General features: G+C 38.7%; 1 protein-coding gene across 2 annotated transcripts; it reads right to left on the reverse strand.

Annotated features, from left to right (window-relative positions):
- Positions 1 to 442: 442 nt before the first annotated feature.
- immt (inner membrane protein, mitochondrial (mitofilin)) lies at positions 443 to 17,769 on the reverse strand. 2 transcript variants are annotated; one of them, XM_048176351.1, is made up of 14 exons: positions 17,583 to 17,769; positions 15,302 to 15,375; positions 14,785 to 14,977; positions 14,556 to 14,700; positions 11,981 to 12,085; positions 7,334 to 7,435; positions 7,087 to 7,220; positions 6,904 to 7,007; positions 6,689 to 6,824; positions 6,479 to 6,608; positions 4,802 to 5,025; positions 4,556 to 4,687; positions 1,602 to 1,731; positions 443 to 1,529 (listed from the first exon to the last, which is right to left on the reverse strand). In XM_048176351.1, the coding sequence occupies exons 1-14, from the start codon at positions 17,622 to 17,624 to the stop codon at positions 922 to 924; spliced, it is 2,259 nt and encodes a 752-aa protein (XP_048032308.1). In that variant the 5' UTR covers positions 17,625 to 17,769; the 3' UTR covers positions 443 to 921. The 2 variants fall into 2 exon arrangements, with proteins under 2 accessions (XP_048032308.1, XP_048032309.1); XM_048176352.1 differs by lacking the exon at positions 11,981 to 12,085.
- Between the last annotated feature and the right edge of the window lie 1,579 nt (positions 17,770 to 19,348).

The following is a 19,348-nucleotide window of genomic DNA, read 5'->3' on the forward strand; positions in this document are numbered from 1 at the left end:
CTATGCATAGAGTGTCTGTTCTTGTGGCAGTTAGCAAACAGTGTTGCATTACCGCACACGCCCCCTTCTGGATTGGAGTGTGGATCGCACTTGACAGACTGGATTCATCATCTGACTGTATGCACTGAAACGTACTAAAATATATACAGACCTAACTGTATGTGAAATGAAAAGACACTTTTTGCTGCCGTGCCTTTAAGATTTCTATGGAAACAGTATATTTGTGAATTGTTTGCTGTCAGTTCCAATATGGCGTGTGCATCTCCATCCTTCAATAACAGCCTCATTCATCAAGTCTTCAGCAACAGATTCTCAACACAATCTGTGCTGCTCAAACTGTTATGAATCTGGCTCGTTTAAAATAATTAAAATCAAAATGAACCCTACTAAACCACATCTGACGGTAAAGTAAAACTCAGACATGCAAATAACTGAAATGCCGTTCTCGTCAACAACCATGATTTATTGATCTCCAATAGTGAATGAGAGCAGGACTGAATATTCTTAACAGTCTGGGTTAATAGACAACTTTGAAACTGAAGCGTTACATGTGAAACGGTGAACAGGTTAGTGTCCCGCTGCCATCAGTGGTTTTGACCCGCAGGCCCTTCAACCTGATCCTGAACAGTGAGATGTGCAGCATATACACTGAGGAGTGCCACTGCCAAGATCAACAAAACCCTTGAGATGTGTTTTTCCGCACACGAGGGACACTTACGGTCTGTTCTGGATGGTAGGCCACTTAAGAACTGTTTTAAGGGCAGAAACTTCCTGTGAAAGTGCTTCGGACAGATAAGAAAACAAAATTTTTGGCTAGCACACAATCTATTTATAAATTAAATCAGCTGAGCGGAAGGTTCAGTTAACAGCGGGCGAATGACACTCCTCGTAATTTACATAATCTCCACAGAGTGGGCGTGGCTAAGGGGCCTGTGTGGTGCCCAACCCTACGGCGTTAGCATACGCCGATAGCAGGCTAATCACCTGCTTGGTTTCTAAGGTTAGCCGGGCTTCTTTAAGCCAGTCCTGCGCCACGCGCTGCGACTCGCCGCGAAGCTGGTTGATTAGCTTCGCGGCTAGTTCCAGGTCGCCGCGCTCGATGCTGTAAGTCGCGTAGGCGAGCAGCTTGAACGTGTCGAGATCTTCAGGTGCTAATTTAGCAGGTGGCGCTTCTTGCTCCCTCTCAAACAAAAGGACGGACTGCAGGTAGGACAGGAAGTACTGGTAAAGGCTGTTGCGGGTCTCGTCGATGAGCGCCACGCGTCGCGCGAGCCGGCGGATGTCGTAGAAACGTGCGCGAAGGAAAGCTTCGCTGTAGATCCCTCGGCTGAGAGACTCTTCGGGAATGGCGGTGGCCAATGCCTGCGCGAACTCGTTCTCCGCACAGCTCTCTTTGATGGCGCGCACAGCGCCCTCTAGAGGCTCGGTGGGGGAATCGGCACCTGCTGACTTGAGCGTGTAGTTCAGAGCCTCTACAGAAAGCCACAACTGGTGAGCCTTACGGGCCTCTTCCTCTGCAGTCACATGACCTTGGAGACAGAGAGATGTTAGAAACATCAATCGAAGGTCAAACAGAAGATTAAATTATGCCTCAGACTCACTGTCGATGGCCTCTTCGATGCCCTTCAGGCGGGCGTAAGCGGCGTTCATGTCCAGAGTGAAGGTGTCCAGCTGTTCTTGAGTCAGTCTGCGGTAATGAGTTTCCTGTTCCATCATCTTACTGGTCAGGATCTACAAACAAAGACACAATGTCACTTATTTAGACAGATAATATAGACTGTTCTCAAGCTGTTTTATTGACGTCTTTCTGCGGTTGAAACACCGATTGATTGACAGTAAATTGTTCTGAATCTTTCAACAAACCTTCTGATGTTCATTCACGTTTATTTCATGCTGTAGCTAGTAGTAAAGAGGAAGAGGTGATCGGTTCACGACAACAACAGAGATCTGTCACGCCACATTTAAGAGCGCCGAAATGGTATTTATTGTTTATATTTCGCAACAAAATTTGAGAGCTGAGACAAAAGTAACAAAGCTTACTGCGATTATTGGATGGGAGGTGCGATACAAATAATGTTTAGCGAAGTTTTGTTTACGCATTAACTGAAAACAGCACAGGTGTTCCCAGATTTTCACTGGTGATGTCGCTCACTTAAGAAAATAAAACATGGAAAAAGAACACAAACTTCACTATAAAAACAAGAATTTGAACACACTGCTGTGATAATTTATGGCAATCATGGACATTACAGGGTTCGACAGTAAGGACTGCCCGATGGCCCGGGGCCAGTGTGAACGACGCTCGGGACAGTAGACGGAACGGTCATTTGCCCGATCAGGCCAGTGCTGTAGGATATATATCGTCTATGATATCGTAATTGTTGATTTAATGATCTGATATTATCAAGTATGTCACTCACTTTACAAAAACCAAACACAAACACACTCATTGAGAGCACGCATGCTCTACGTGACGTAGTCTAGTAGGTTAGACTAGTGCGCATGCATATTTATAGTGTGCGCTTTCAGTGCGTGATTTAGTCTATTAAAATGCTTTTAGAATGACCCAGAATTCAAGATAAGGGACAAAAATGACCCTGTATATCTTTCATATTTATATAATTTAATATAGTTAACCAATATTAAACAAAGAGCGCCGTTTCTGTCCAAATATCAACATGATTACAAATGTGATATTGATTTTATTAACTTAATATCAAGTGACTTATATTTTAGACACCAAATCGCTTGTTTCACTCTATTTCACCAATGAAAATAGTTCCTAAGTCCACAGAATTGATTTGCGTCTCTGAGCAACACTTCCTGAATGAATCAGCCGTTTGAATGAATCGGTTGAATCTCAATCTCAATCTTAATTTCACATTTAAAGTGTCTTTTCATTTTTTTGTTTTATATTTTCAGCATTTCAAAACATTATTTATGCATCTGTAACTGCTCTTGACTGATTAACTAATTAATCTATAGTTATATAGTTAGCTATACATTAGATTTCTGTATGCTACCTGAAAATCTCCTGTTTAAACCTGTATGAAAAACTTGAAAAGCACCGTTTTTCATTTATATGTTTGTTCTGTTGTATTTATTTGTGATATTACTCATAATTTGATTATTTGTTCCTATTTTATTACATCCTGTTTATTTGTCTAACAATATTTAAAGTTTAAGAGAGTTAATCTAGTAACTTTTGGTGTCATATCCCTATTTATTAAGGTTACATGTATCAAAAACTATAACTAGGCTTATTTTATAGGCCCATTTTCATTTCTTTTACTTTATTTTTTGTTGTGGGCCCAACCAGGCCAGTAGAAAAAATCCTTATGCGCATGCATATTTAGAGTGTACGCTTTCAGTGCGTGATTTAGTCTATTAAAATGCATTTAGAATGACCCAGAATTCAAGATAAGGGACAAAAATGACCCTGTATATCTTTCATATTTATATAATTTAATATAGTTAACCAATATTGAACAAAGAGCGCTGTTTCTGTCCAAATATTAGCATGATTACAAATGTGATATTGATTTTATCCTGCGCCATTGATTTTTTTCACAGAATTGTTTTGCGTCTCTGAGCAACACTTCCTGAATGAATCAGCCGTTTGAATGAATCGGTTGAATCTCAATGACATTCGCTGCCACCTACTGGCAGGTTTAATTTCACATTTAAAGTGTCTTTTAAAAGTATTTTTTAAATAATTTCAAATAACAGTATTTAACGTTTTATATTTTCAACATTTCAAAACATTATTTATGCATCTGTGACTGATTAACTTTAATAAAGTTTAATCTATAGTGATATAGTTATACATTAGATTACAATTTCTGTTTGTTCTGTTGTATTTATTTGTGATATTACTCATAATTTGATTATTTGTTACTATTTTGTTACTTACTGTTTATTTATCTTACAATATTTAAAATTTAAGTTAGTTCATCTAGTAGCTTTTGGTGTCATAAAACTGTTTATTAAGGTTACATGTATCAAAAACAATAACTAGGCTTATTTTATAGGCCCATTTTCTTTTCTTTTACTTTATTTGTTGTGGGGCCAGTGAAAATTTTGGCAAGGCAAGTAAAAATTTGAACCACTGGCCCGACCGGCATTACACTGAGAGGAAGGCGAGATGACTGACAAGACAATGGCGGAGGAATCGCTGCACAACAGAGCCCAAGCATCTGACAAATGTCTCATCTTGTTCACGCATCGACTGGAAACAGCACAGACTAAAAGATTGATTCTTGAGATTTAAGAATCGATATCAGTTAATCAAATGAGAATCGATTAAAATCGAGAAATCAGCTCTAGTGTTCAAACAGCTGACGTGTTTATCCGTTGTAGCTCCAAAACTGTATTGGCCGGAACCAAATTTGGGTGCATCACCTCTTTTAACGTTTCAATGTTTCAAAAATCAGCACTCCCCGTCTGCCATTGGTCAGTCAAACAGGTAGTGAGGAGTGAAGAACTCCTTTAATCATTAAATTCTCTCATGAAAGACATGTAGACGTGAGTCCGCATGGACAGGCAGTGTAGGTACCTCCTGCGCCTCCTCGCGCAGCTCCTGTTCCTGAACCTTCAGCACGTCCCGCAGGTGATCCGTGTGAGCGGCAGCCTGACGGCGCAGCTGTGTCCTCATCTCAGCCTCCATCACCTCACGCATCTCCTGAACCTGACACACACACACACACCTTCAAACTTCTACAAAGACTATCAAAGTCATTCTTGAGTTCCTAAAAATACATATTCACGGTCAAATAATAAGTAATCTTGATGAAGCACAGACCTTCTTCTCCTGCTCGAGTCTCATGTCCTCGCGGCTGTGCTCCAGCGCAGAAACCACGGCTTTCTCCAGCGCTTTCCGATCCTCCAGCTTCTGCTGCTCCAGAGCCGTCTCGATGTGGATCTGCTCCCTCACCCGCTGCTCCGCCAGCTCACGGTTCAGCTGGTCAATGCGGCGGTGCGCGTGAGCGATCAGAGAGTTCAGATCATCCACGCTCAGCTTTCCCGCTGAGAAACACAACAGAGCATTGCTGTTATTAGGTTGTGGATTTATTTGACTCGATCGGAGGTGCTTCTATGGTGTTCTTGCATTCAAGAGCGGACAGGGATCTTGAGATGAACTTTAACTTAAAAGGGATAGTTCTTCTTTCAGACAAACACATTCTGAGTTATAGTAAAATACACTAACAGTCAAAAGTTTGGAAACATTACTATTGTTAATGTTTTTGAACACAGTCTCTTATGCTCATTAAGGCTGCATTTATTTCATAATAAATACAGAAAAAAACAGTAATATTGTGAAATATTATTACAATTTAAAATTATGGTTTTCTATTTTAATATACTTTAAAATGTAATTTATTCCTGTGATGCAAAGCTGAATTTTCAGCATCATTACTCCAGTCTTTAGTGTCACATGATCCTTCAGAAATCATTCTAATATGATTTATTATCAATGTTGGAAACAGTTGTGCTGCTTAATATTATTTTATTATTTTATAATACATTTTTTCAGGATTCATTGATGAATAAAAAGTTTAAAAATATCAGCATTTATTTAAAATAGAAATATTTTGTAACAATATACACTACCGTTCACAAGTTTGGGGTCAGTAATTTTTTTTCTTTCTTTTTTTTTTGAAAGAAATTAATACTTTTATTCAGCACGGATGTGTTAAATTGATAAAAAGTGACAGTACAGATTTATATCATTAGAAAAGATTTATATATTTTCAATAAATGCTGTTCTTTTTAACCTTTTATTCATCAATGAATCCTGAAAAAAGTATCACAGGTTCCTAAAATAATATTAAGCAGCACAACTGTTTCCAACATTGATAATAAATCATCATATTAGAATGATTTCTGAAGGATCATGTGACACTGAAGACTGGAGTAATGATGCTGAAAATTCAGCTTTGATCACAGGAATAAATTATATTTTAAAGTATATTCAAATAGAAAACCATAATTTTAAATTGTAATAATATTTCACAATATTATTGTTTTTTCTGTATTTATTATGAAATAAATGAAGCCTTAATGAGCATAAGAGACTTTGTTCAAAAACATTAAAAATAGTAATGTTCCAAAACTTTTGACTGGTAGTGTATATGCAAGCTTTTTGAAGACCAAAAAAGCACATCCATCTATCATAAAAGTAATCCATTCAGCTCCAGGGGGTTAATAAGTCCCTTTTGAAATGAAGCGATGGGTTTTTGTAAGAAAAATATCCATATTTAGAACTTTATAAACTGTATCACTATTAATTCTGGATATTTTTCTTACAAAAAACCCATCGCTTCATTTCAAAAGGGACTTATTAACGCCCTGGAACCGGATGGATTACTCTTATGATGGACGGATGTGCTTCAAAAACTCCCATTATGAAGCTTGGAAGAGCCAAAACACATCTTAACACCAGGTGTAAACAGGGTCACAGGTGTGTGTGAGATCTTACACAGTCCCTTCCAGTTGGCCTGTATTTCAGGTGTGATGTTGGCGAGCTCCTGCTGGAACTGAGCTTTGGCTTCGTTCACCAGCTCACTGTACTGAGACACGACCTTCGCCTCTGACTGCGCCGTCTGCACCTGTATGAAGATAAATGGATTACAGGCTTGATTCTGAGTTTCTCTAAGGCACATTAGCATGGTCAGATTAAGATGCTTACCTTGGTCACTACTTTGTCCAGATCCACAATCATGCTGTGCAGGTTCTCCTCAGCGGCCAGGATCTGAGGTCTCGCCGCGTCAATCTTGGCTTGTTTTGCGCTGTTGATCACTTCACGAAGCCTTTCAAGCTCTCCTCTGAATATACACAAAACAAAAATCAACAAAAACAGCACGTTTACAGCCCTTCTCTGAATCGGTCAGAAGCAGGCCTCACTTGGCTTTCAGCAGGGCGTCTCCAGCCTCGTCCACGGCTCTGGTCCTCTCGCTCAGAGCCTCGTTCAGAGCTTTCCATTGAGCCGACTTCTCGTCTGGAGGAGTCTGAACACAAACACACACAGGAGCGTGTTAGAATTGCTCTGATTGGTCACATGGCTCAGTCTGTTGCGATCGTGTGTACCTGTGAGTCCATGGCTTCTTTGAGTTTGTCAGTGTGTGCAGTGATGGCGGTCAGCGCAACCTCCTGCGCTCCGATGGCCTGCAGGGTGATCTTAGCGGAGCTGCCCAGAGTCTCCTCCAGTCCAGCAGTCAGAGCTTCAATTGGAATAATATTTCACAATATCACTGTATTTTTTATCTAAATAAATGCAGACTTGTTGAGCATGAGATATGTGAGCTCCAAACTGGTTGATGTGTGTCAGACTCACCTGCCAGCGCATCCTGCTCCGCCTTATCCTGCTGCGCCAGTCGAGCGCTCACTTCCTCCGCAGGCCTCTCCGTCAGCGCCGGCTCAGGATGACACTCTTCAGCTACACACACAAACACAAAACACTGAGACATTACAGCGCTGGGGGGGGGGGATACAATCATATTTGCAGTCTGCAGTTTGAACTGAAAATACGACAAAAATTAAAGCTGCAAGCAGTATTTACCGGGTTCAAGCACTTTAAGGCCTTTAAGCACATAAAAGGGTATTATGTTATTTAGCAAGCATGTAAACACTTAGATCATAGATGGAAAAGACCATTTACAGGCAATTTAGTAAGGAAAAATATGGTTTTTACAGGTTTTTGAAAGTTAGAGCGCCACCTATTTTTTTGGGTGTCCTCAGAGTGTTTCCATACATATGTGTGTTAATTTTGATGAAAATCTCATTTCATTTTGAAGTTATAGACACTTGTATATAAGAGAGCATAAAATATGATCCTTTAATGTGATTTTTTGCCATTTCCTATCAAAATTTTGACATTTGGATATTAACATTTAGTAAACCAACTTAGGTTCCGTGTTTCCTACGGTGGTTTCGTCTCGATTCGGTTTTGAAGATATTCGCAAACGTTTTTAAGCACTAAATTGTAACGTTGCATAAGGCCATAAGGCGAAACCTGCCATGTTTGGTATCGTTGGACTCGGCAAGGATTCAGGAGTCTAAGGACGTGACTCCTGTGAAAATAAGTCGACCACACCCAAAGTTATATATATTTTTAGCTAAAACCATTTAAAACAATTAGTTTTTAACAATTATTGCGCCACCTATGGTCCGATCTACACAAAAATTGGCATGCTTCTTTAGAGTCATATCCTGCATGTGCTCACCTAATTTCGTAAATTTCTGAGTTTTCGTTTAGACTTTATAGGCTTTTGGGTATATTTAGCCACGCCCACTTTCTAAATGACCCAGTTACAGCGACCCAAAGGATAAAGTTCAACTTTTCTTTTGATAATTATTGATCTAGAGAGTCCAGAAAATGGTCATGCACTAGTTTCATTCCGATCGGGGCGAAAAACCTAGGACTAGTTCGCAAAAGTAGGTTTTTCACATATTTGCGAATAATTAATGAACAATTTGATTGACAGCATTGGTTCTTGAGGCAAAGTTGTTCAGCATGAGGAGATCTATTAAATGATATGCATATTGTGTGGTTTTGTGAAACACCATGTGATTACCAAGGCGCCAACTAGTGGCCAATTTTTTTCAAAATTCTTACAGACCTCTAGTCTCATGAGTCGATCATGCACATCGAGTTTCGTTCCGATCGGCCTCCGTTAACCTTGTCTAATAGGTGCTCAAACTTCATTGGCCGATGGTGGCCATGTTTTTCGAGATACGCCAATGTCCTCATAGACCATCATGCCCCCTTGGACCAAGATACTGCATACCGAATTTTAAGTCGATCGGACTAATGCTTGCATAGTTATAGCTGTTTTCATGTTTTTTCCTTGTTATAGCACCACCTAGTGTCCAATCGACACAATTTTTTTATCATGACCAAAAATTTAGCCCCTACACGCATGTACCGAGTTTGGTGAAAATATCTAATTTCTTTCTCGAGTTATAGCCATTTTAGTAAAAGTGGCTCCACCCTTAGTAAACCAACTTAGGTTCCGTGTTTCCTACGGTGGTTTCGTCTCGATTCGGTTTTGAAGATATTCGCAAACGTTTTTAAAGCACTAAATTGTAACGTTGCATAAGGCCATAAGGCGAAACCTACCATGTTTGGTATCGTTGGACTCTGCAAGGATTCTAAGGACGTGACTCCCATGAAAATAAGTCAACCACACCCAAAGTTGTATATATTTTTAGCTAAAACCATTTAAAACATATGTTTTTTAAAAAGTTTTTAACAATTATAGCGTCACCTATAGTCCGATCTACACAAAAATTGGCATGCTTCTTTAGAGTCATATCCTGCATGTGCTCACCTAATTTCGTAAAGTTCTGAGTTTTCATTTAGGCTTTAGAGTATATTTAGCCACGCCCACTTTCTAAATGACCCAGTTACAGCGACCCAAAGGATAAAGTTCAACTTTTCTTTTGATAATTATTGATCTAGAGAGTCCAGAGAATGGTCATGCACTAGTTTCATTCCAATCGGGCGAAAAACCTAGGACTAGTTCGCAAAAGTAGGTTTTTCACATATTTGCGAATAATTAATGAACAATTTGATTGACAGCATTGGTTCTTCAGGCAAAGTTGTTCAGCATGAGGAGATCTATAAAATGATATGCATATTGTGTGGTTTTGTGAAACACCATGTGATTACCAAGGCGCCAACTAGTGGCCAATTTCTTTCAAAATTCTTACAGACCTCTAGGACCATGAGTCGAACATGCCCATCGAGTTTCGTTCCGATTGGCCTCCGTTAACCTTGTCTAATAGGTGCTCAAACTTCATTGGCCTATGGCGGCCATGTTTTTTAAGATACGCCAATGTCCTCATAGACCATCATGCCCTCTTGGACCAAGATACTGCTTACCAAATTTTAAGTCGATCGGATTAATGGTTGCATAGTTATAGCTGTTTTCATGTTTTTTTTCTTGTTATAGCACCACCTAGTGTCCAATCGAAGCAATTTTTTTATCATGACCAAAAATTTAGCCCCTACACGCATGTACCGAGTTTGGTGCAAATATCTAATTTCGTTCTCGAGTTATAGCCATTTTAGTAAAAGTGGCTCCACCCTTAGTAAACCAACTTAGGTTCCGTGTTTCCTACGGTGGTTTCGTCTCGATTCGGTTTTGAAGATATTCGCAAACGTTTTTAAAGCACTAAACTGAAACGTTGCATAAGGCCATAAGGCGAAACCTACTATGTTTGGTATCGTTGGACTCTGCAAGGATTCTAAGGACGTGACTCCCATGAAAATAAGTCAACCACACCCAAAGTTGTATATATTTTTAGCTAAAACCATTTAAAACATATGTTTTTTAAAAAGTTTTTAACAATTATAGCGTCACCTATAGTCCGATCTACACAAAAATTGGCATGCTTCTTTAGAGTCATATCCTGCATGTGCTCACCTAATTTCGTAAAGTTCTGAGTTTTCATTTAGGCTTTAGAGTATATTTAGCCACGCCCACTTTCTAAATGACCCAGTTACAGCGACCCAAAGGATAAAGTTCAACTTTTCTTTTGATAATTATTGATCTAGAGAGTCCAGAAAATGGTCATGCACTAGTTCCATTCCAATCGGGCGAAAAACCTAGGACTAGTTCGCAAAAGTAGGTTTTTCACATATTTGCGAATAATTAATGAACAATTTGATTGACAGCATTGGTTCTTCAGGCAAAGTTGTTCAGCATGAGGAGATCTATCAAATGATATGCATATTGTGTGGTTTTGTGAAACACCACGTGATTACCAAGGCGCCAACTAGTGGCCAATTTCTTTCAAAATTCTTACAGACCTCTAGGACCATGAGTCGAACATGCCCATCGAGTTTCGTTCCGATCGGCCTCCGTTAACCTTGTCTAATAGGTGCTCAAACTTCATTGGCCGATGGTGGCCATGTTTTTCGAGATACGTCAATGTCCTCATAGACCATCATGCCCTCTTGGACCAAGATACTGCTTACCAAATTTTAAGTCGATCGGATTAATGGTTGCATAGTTATAGCTGTTTTCATGTTTTTTTTCTTGTTATAGCACCACCTAGTGTCCAATCGAAGCAATTTTTTTATCCTGACCAAAAATTTAGCCCCTACACGCATGTACCGAGTTTGGTGCAAATATCTAATTTCGTTCTCGAGTTATAGCCATTTTAGTAAAAGTGGCTCCGCCCATATCGTACATTTTGGCGCCCCTTAGTGACCGTGAATCGAAATTACAACTTTTTTTTTTTTTTGACATTCAGACTCCAGAGAACATTTCTGCACTGGATGCACTCGGCGAAATGAAATCGGAGACAATCGTTTTGGTTTTATAAGACACTTGACTCTAGGACAAACGGTCTAGCGATTTTGCGTTTTTTGATTGCTGAAGCGCCACCTATTGGCCGATTTGGACGAGTCTAGGTATCTGAGTAGCGAGCAAGACTACTACCATCTGACGAAGTTTCAAGTCTCTCGGCCGTACGGTTTCGTCTGCACAATCAGTTTTAAGGCATAAGAAAAATAATAATAATCCTTACAATTACAATAGGCTTTCAGCATGTGCTTGAACCCCTAAAAAGTGGGTGATGTGAAATAATGAAAGACAATAAACACATCTTTGTAGTGCGCTGTCTGCAATGGCTGCATGCACACACACACACACACACACACACACACACACATCTGCTCTGTGAACAAATTACTCCGTTCAGATGATCAGATGAAGCATATTTGACAAAAAAAAAAAAAAAAAAAAAAAAAAAAAAAAAGAGGATACACATTTGTAAGTTATTAGGAAAAAACTCAAGCACAATGAGTTAGTGAAGAACTGAAGAAAAGCACAATGAACAGAACAGATGTTAGTCACATGATGGAAAGGGATCCATGAGAACATGCAGAGACACTGATCTGCCCAACAACTGATCACAAACAGCTCGTGGATCAGTTGTGGAAGCAGAAGGCCGTGAGGGATCCGGGGCTGACCTGCCGGCGTGTGGTCCGCTGGGCCGTCGTCGCTCGTACCCGGCGCGGGCACAGAGGGCACGTCGCTGATAGCCGAAATAATGTGAGCGGCCTCTGCTGAGGCTTCTGCAACAACAGTAGGACTCCATGAGAGAGAGAGATCACAGTTCAGCAACGGTAAACGACTGCCTGCGATCCTTCGTAGGTTCTGGATGTGATTAGTGAGCATGTGCTTCAACACTCAAATGACCCAGCAGTGGCTGAGAACCACATCCTGTGCGTTTGTTCTGAAATCTCATCTCATTTGCTGTTACTTATGAAACATATGCATTAATATGTACACATAAAAACCCTTATCGGCGGACCACACAACAACACTTCAAAATCAAAATCAATCAGAACAATGTATTACGACGGACACCAGGATAAAGGTTTTATCTAAAGTCATTCTCTTCCTCCTCATCTGGAGGAAAAACAAAAACTATGACCAATATGACATCACGCGTCACGTGTCCAGAAAGCTGTCAATGCATCAACATAAACAAATAATGACAACAAAAGCAAGCGATATGAAAATCAATTGCTAACAACATGAGAAAGTGTTCAATATACAATACAGATCTAGAAACAGCTGAACTATACCACAATGCATTATGATTCTATATCACACCGTCACTATATCATCAGTGCATCAAATCATGCTCATGTAAAATGGCCACACTGCCTCCATGAAGACCAACAACTCAAACATTGATTTCTCACATAGTGGCGTCCTGATAATGTTGGAAAAGGAAAAGTGATGATTCTTGATTGAACTGCTCTGTCTATGTGTTAAAGTTAAGCACACGCTGTCAGACTAACCTTTCACCTACTGAACCTTTAGGAATGCCACTAGTACATGCCATGATGATCATTAAAACCCTTAAAGGGTTAGTTCACCCAAAATATATATGACTCGTCCATAGACAGCAATATAATCAACACTTTCAAGGTCCAGAAAGGTACTAAAGACATTGTTAATACAGTCATGTGACTGCAGTGGATCAACCTTAATGTTATGAAGAGACGAGAATACTTTTTGTGCGCAAAAACAAAACAAAAATAACAACTTTATTCAACAATCTCTTCTCTTCTGTCATTATCTTACGCAGGTGATGCAGTAACAGCGTTTACGTCCGAATGCCGGCTCAGTATTGGCCAAAGCTGATCATGTGATCAGCACGATGCATGCGTGTGATGCTGACACAGGAGTCGGCGTTGTGACGTAGAACTTGGAAGCGCTGGACGTAAACAACGCATGAGAATGACACAGAAGAGATTGTTGAATAACGTCATTATTTTTGTTTTGTTTTTGCGCACAAAAAGTATTCTCGTCTCTCCATAACATTAAGGTTGAACCACTGCAGTCACATGACTGTTTTAACGATGTCTTTAGTAGGGCTGGGTATTGACAATTTTCTATATTCGATTAGATTCAATTACGATTTTGATTCGATCAATATCAATTATTTTGGATCAATTACAGTATATGGCAAATTTTCTAGAGGAAAATCTCTCAACTAATGCTGTAAACTACACATGAGTCAGCTGGTACTACTATAATAATATTGAAGGTTAAATTAACTTATTTATATACAAACACTTAAATTACACTCAATGATGTTTTTATTATAAATAAAGTTTAGAATTACATCATCATATTTCTACTCCAATTCGTTTTTTTGGAAATATAAACATTTAAATCGTGGCTGATTTATTCAAACATGCATTAAATATTGAAGAACATTAAAAATTATAATGAATATGTAACGGTGCATAGCTATATTTATCTTTCTAGAGTTCACTTTTCTATCTGACTAATGAGTTTATGGTCACTGAATATGTTTTTCTGAGGTAAATGTGACGTCACGTGACATTGAAGCTGTTTTATTGAGTCTTTCCGAGGTTGAAGCACTGATTGAGCGATTACACGAGACATGATACGGATTTCAGTAAGTTGTACTGTATATTTTAACATACCTTCAGATGTTCATGTTTATTTCGCTGTAACTGGTATTAAAGCGGAGGAGAGGATGATCACATGCTTCTCTTTAACTGAGGCGCTAAAGCGATCTGTCACGCCACATTAAACAGCGCCAAAACGGTATTTATTTTTTGAATCTCATAATAAGATGGACGTCATTTGAAATCTGAGACTTTGCTTCATATCAAAAGTAGCAAAGATTATTGTGATTTATTGGATGGGAGGCGCTACATATTCTGCTCATTCATCAACTGAAAACAGACTAGACTAATCGATTCTTGGGATTTAAGAATCGATATCGGTTCATAAAAATGAGAATCGATTAAAATCGAGAAATCGATATTTGTTACCCAGCCCTAGTCTGTAGTACCTTTCTGGACCTTGAAAGTGTTAATTATATTGCCGTCTATAGATACCTCTCGGATTTCATCAACAATATCTTAATTTGTGTTCTGAAGATGAACGAAGGTCTTACGGGTGTGGAACGACATGAGGGGGAGTAATTTCATTATTGGGTGAACGAACCCTTGAAGCTGGTAAAGTCTGATGTGTGTAAGCGTGAGTCTCGCTCACCCTGGAGCGTCTGTGCTGGCGCTTCCTCTACAGCCGGCGGAGCTTCCACAGGTGCTGGATCAGACTTCTTGGCTTTAGCTTTGGGCTGCTTGGACTCCTTCGTAGTTTCTGACAGTGAGGAGATCTGCAGGGGTTCGATCTTTACCTGTTAAGAGAAAAGTCTCTGTTAATCACTGATGGCCTACATCACATGACAGAAGCTCAGAGTGAAAGTGAAAGTGACTCTCACCGGTTTCTTCTGTAAAGGGACAGGTGGAGAAGGTGGCGGCCCAAGCACCATCTCAAACACCTGATCAGAGTAAGGAACGCTCTTCTCTACATTTGCCCGAAACTTCGGATCCCACTTGGCATAAAGGATCGTACCGCCAACACCGCCGCCGACCGTCAAAAGACTAGCGGCCACTATTTTCCCAGCAGAAGATCTGTGGTGCAAAAAGTCTAATTTGAGATGCAGACCAAAGCAAAACTTGTAGGTTCTTTTGATCCGGATCAAAACAGAATTCACTTAGCGTTCACACTGTTATTTTTAACACCGAACCTAAACATACAGAATAAAAGTCATCATGTAATCCTGTGCATTTTAGAGTCGCATCTCGTGACATCACGTCCTGTTTTTTGCGTTCATATTTCAGTCAAACCACATCAGAGTTCATTTTAATCCAAGTGTGAACACAGCCTAACATACACTATGTGTTAAACTGACCCGATGATTTAAAGTCAGTAATATCGTTGTAAGCGTGTCGTACCCAGAGTCTCCAGCTGTGGTGTATCTGCGGCAGTGCTGTAACGGATGGGCCGACGCTTTACCACACACACATTGCTGCAGAGAAACAGACAAATCATCATTACATAATAAACGACAATATTAAATATTTAATAGCTTCCTTTTACAATGAGCACAACCACTGTTTACATTAATTAATAACAGCCACTTATTTCTGATTTAAAGGGTTAGTTCACCCAAAAATGAAAATAATGTCATTAATTACTCACCCTCATGTCGTTCCACACCCGTAAGACCTTTGTTCATCTTCAGAACACAAATTAAGATATTTTTGATGAAATCCGATGGCTCAGTGAGGCCTGAGCAATGACATTTCCTCTCCCAAGATCCATTAATGTACTAAAAACATATTTAAATCAGTTCATGTGAGTACAGTGGTTCAATATTAATATTATAAAGCCACGAGAATATTTTTGGTGCGCCAAAAACACAAAATAATGACTTATATAGTGATGGCCGAATTCAAAAACACTGCTTCAGGAAGCTTCGGAGCGTTATGAATCCTCTGTGTCGAATCATGATTCAGATCGCGTGTCAAACCACCAAACTGCTGAAATCACGTGACTTTGGCGCTCCGAACCACTGATTCGATTCATAACGCTCCGAAGCTTCCTGAAGCAGTGTTTTGAAATCGGCCATCACTATATAAGTCGTTATTTTGTGTTTTTGGCGCACCAAAAATATTCTTGTGGCTTTATAATATTAATATTGAACCACATGAACTGATTTAAATATGTTTTTAGTACATTAATGGATCTTGAGAGAGGAAATGTCATTGCTCAGGCCTCACTGAGCCATCGGATTTCGTCAAAAATATCTTAATTTGTGTTCTGAAGATGAACGAAGGTCTTACGGGTGTGGAACGACATGAGGGTGAGTAATTAATGACATTATTTTCATTTTTGGGTGAACTAAGCCTTTAAATGCTGTTCAGTTGAAGCAGGTTTCAATTTCTTTATATATGTGAGACCCTGGACCATCATAAGTCGCACGGGTATATTTGTAGCAATAACCAACAATTCATTGTATGGGTCAAAATTATTGATTTTTCTTTTATGCCAAAAATCATTAGGATATTAATTAAAGATCATGTTCCATGAAGATATATTGTAAATTTCCTATCGTAAATATATCAAAAATGTATTTTTGTGAGTGAATATGCATTGCTAAGGACTTCATTTGGACAACTTTAAAGGCAATTTTATCAATATTTTCATTTTTTTGCACCTTCAGATTCCAGATTTTAAAATAGTTGTATTTCAGCAAAATATTGTCCTATCCTAACAATTTATTTATTCAGCCTTCAGATGATGTCAATTTAAAAAAAATTACCCTTATGACTGGTTTTGTGGTCCAGGGTCATTATATATATATATATATATATATATATATATATATATATATATATATATATATATATGTACACACACACACACACACACACACACACACACACACACACACATATATATATATATATATATATATATATATCAGACATATAGTAAAAGGCAATAAACAACAATGAATGAATGAACAGTAAACATTAGTTTCTATTTCTTCAATGTCTATCGTCTGACGATTAAATGTTTACCAGCTGCTTTCCATAGCATTAAATATTAATTAGGCTCATTTACATATCATGACGACAGCGTTTGTGTGGGAAACTTTCTGAAGTTTTCACTGACAAGGTCACGTCCTTCTATTGGACAAAACCAGTTCAAGGTCTGTACAGAGAATAAATCTACGATTAAAACGTTCTAGATGAATATGACGCCAGTAAAATACTCTTAAATGTAAATAAAGGTGAATAAATGTTGTAAAACTGAAGATTTTCAGTCATCTGTTAGCTATCCGTGTGACAGAAAATATGAATCATACAAATCCCGCCCTTATTTACGCTTGAGCGCATTCTAGGTTTTTATTGGTGGAGCGAGGCGTCACTCACTTAATCCTGCGCGTTCATTGGTTCCGCGGATCTGCCTATCATATTGTAAACGCCTCTTTCGACCTCACGTTACGTCGTTGACGTACAATAGCATTCTATACCGGTGCGCCAGCTAAACTGCAAATAACAAACCTCAACTAACACAATCATCAGCTCATTAAGAAGCGTGGTTTAATATAATCACCGGTTAATTAAATAAACCCTCCAGGGGTTGATATTATCGGTGATTTGAGGACGTGTGAGAGACGTCGGGCCTCGCTGTGGGTCACTGAATGACCGCTCGAGATAAACTCACCCGCGCCGCCGCACGCGCCCCTTTCCAGCACACGCGCAGCATGATTCTGAGGCTTGGACTGAAGAGCAGAAATACGCCACCGGCTTCAGCAAAACATTATAAATGTGTCAACCTCGACCGCGACTTCGCCTCAGCACACTGTAGATTACTCCAGCACTGGTGCACGTATGACAGAGCAGCGCATGCGCAGTAGGCACACCCAACGCGAACATACGTCACGAGTTCACAGAAAAGAAATATTCAGATTCTAATTTATTTATTTATTGGGTACTATTGTTATTTTTGTTTTGTAATGTATATGTTTTTACTGATTTTCTTGCTGCTGTTATTATTATTGCATTATTGTCATTTTTATTTAATTGCTTATTTTTTTTGTTACTGAATAAATCATTAAAAAAAAGATTCTAAATTATTTAATTAATTGATTTGCTTATTAAGCAATGATACTAATTTTTCCATTAAATACATGATTGTAGAACGCATGGAGCTGAGGTAGAGAGGAAACACTTTATTGTTCGTGTTATAGTGTAATTCTACATTTAAGTACTATATATTAGTATTAATTATATGTATTTATGGTTAGGGTTTGGTTGAGAGTATAATTATGCATAATTTATAGTTATTGCTACAGTAACGTGTGTAACGCACACTGTAAAACAAAGTGATCTTTCTCTCATTTTATTTAATTTTTCAGCTTTATTTATTTTGAAGACAGTGCTGGATTTTAGGCAAATCTCACTTGAGATCAAATTTTACCCTCAAAAAAATCTAAATAAAAAATATATTTTGCATAAAGACAGGGAAAACGTTTATTTTTAGGGGTCAAGCCCCGAAACTATTAAATTCGTTAGTTTTCTTATTATTACTATTATTCCGCTCTTGAGTCTATGGCAGCCTATAGAACCGTAAAAAGTTATGAAATTTGGCACACAGATAGAGGACAGTCTGAAATATTACCATAGCAAATTTGGAGTCTCTACCTCAAACCCTCTAGCGCCACCAACAGTTCAAAGATTCACTCATGTTTATGCTCATAACTTTTGACTCGTAAATCCTATTTGAATTTTTTGTCCAATTTGCATGAAATTTGGTATGTAGCAAAAAGTTATTAAAATATTGTTGGTCAGCCAATCCGTTCTCGTATAGCGCGTCAACGAATTTAAAGGCGAGCACACAAAAATGGATTTGATGCTGTATGTTTGTAATGATTTGGTGTATTGACACCAAATTTGGTATATGTCATTACAAGCATGACTTGGGGGTACATGCACAGTATAATCACAGCGCCACCTACTGGTGCCGAGATAGGAAAAATGAATATTTTTGCTTATAACTTTTGAATGCCTTGTTCTAAAATCATGAGGATGGTCTCCTTAGATTCCTTGAGGCATGTCGAGTTGAACGATATCCAATTTTCTTTGGTCGGCCATTTTGAATTTTGTCATGAAATGCTGTGTTTTACGAACACATGAACGTATCCTTACGAATCTCGGTGTGATTCATCAAGGCCATGTTCTAAGATGACTTGTAAAGTTTTAGGTCAGCACACCCTAGTGGTCAAGAGATATAAAGAAATTTATGAAAATGCTTATAACATATGAAAAATGCAACATATTGTCATTTAACTTACATCGTTAGATTTCTACGACACCAAATTTGCCATATTCTACCATACTTACCATCCACCATATTGAATTTTATTCAATACTTTTTTTTAACTCCTCCAACAAAATTTGTCCAATTTGTATGAAATTTGGTATGTAGCA

The sequence above is a fragment of the Megalobrama amblycephala genome, linkage group LG23, assembly GCF_018812025.1.
Source record: "Megalobrama amblycephala isolate DHTTF-2021 linkage group LG23, ASM1881202v1, whole genome shotgun sequence".
In the NCBI taxonomy this organism is placed as follows: Eukaryota; Metazoa; Chordata; class Actinopteri; order Cypriniformes; family Xenocyprididae; genus Megalobrama; species Megalobrama amblycephala.

What these genes read in the sequence shown, in the direction of transcription:
- immt (XM_048176351.1), bottom strand. Translation starts at nt 17,624, where the DNA reads ATGCTGCGCGTGTGCTGGAAAGGGGCGCGTGCGGCGGCGCGG. An exon ending in AAGAAGCCATGGACTCACAG is followed by an intron (nt 7,008 to 7,086) that starts GTACACACGATC and finishes GTTTGTGTTCAG; the next exon opens with ACTCCTCCAGACGAGAAGTC. An exon ending in GACGCCCTGCTGAAAGCCAA is followed by an intron (nt 6,825 to 6,903) that starts GTGAGGCCTGCT and finishes GTGTATATTCAG; the next exon opens with AGGAGAGCTTGAAAGGCTTC.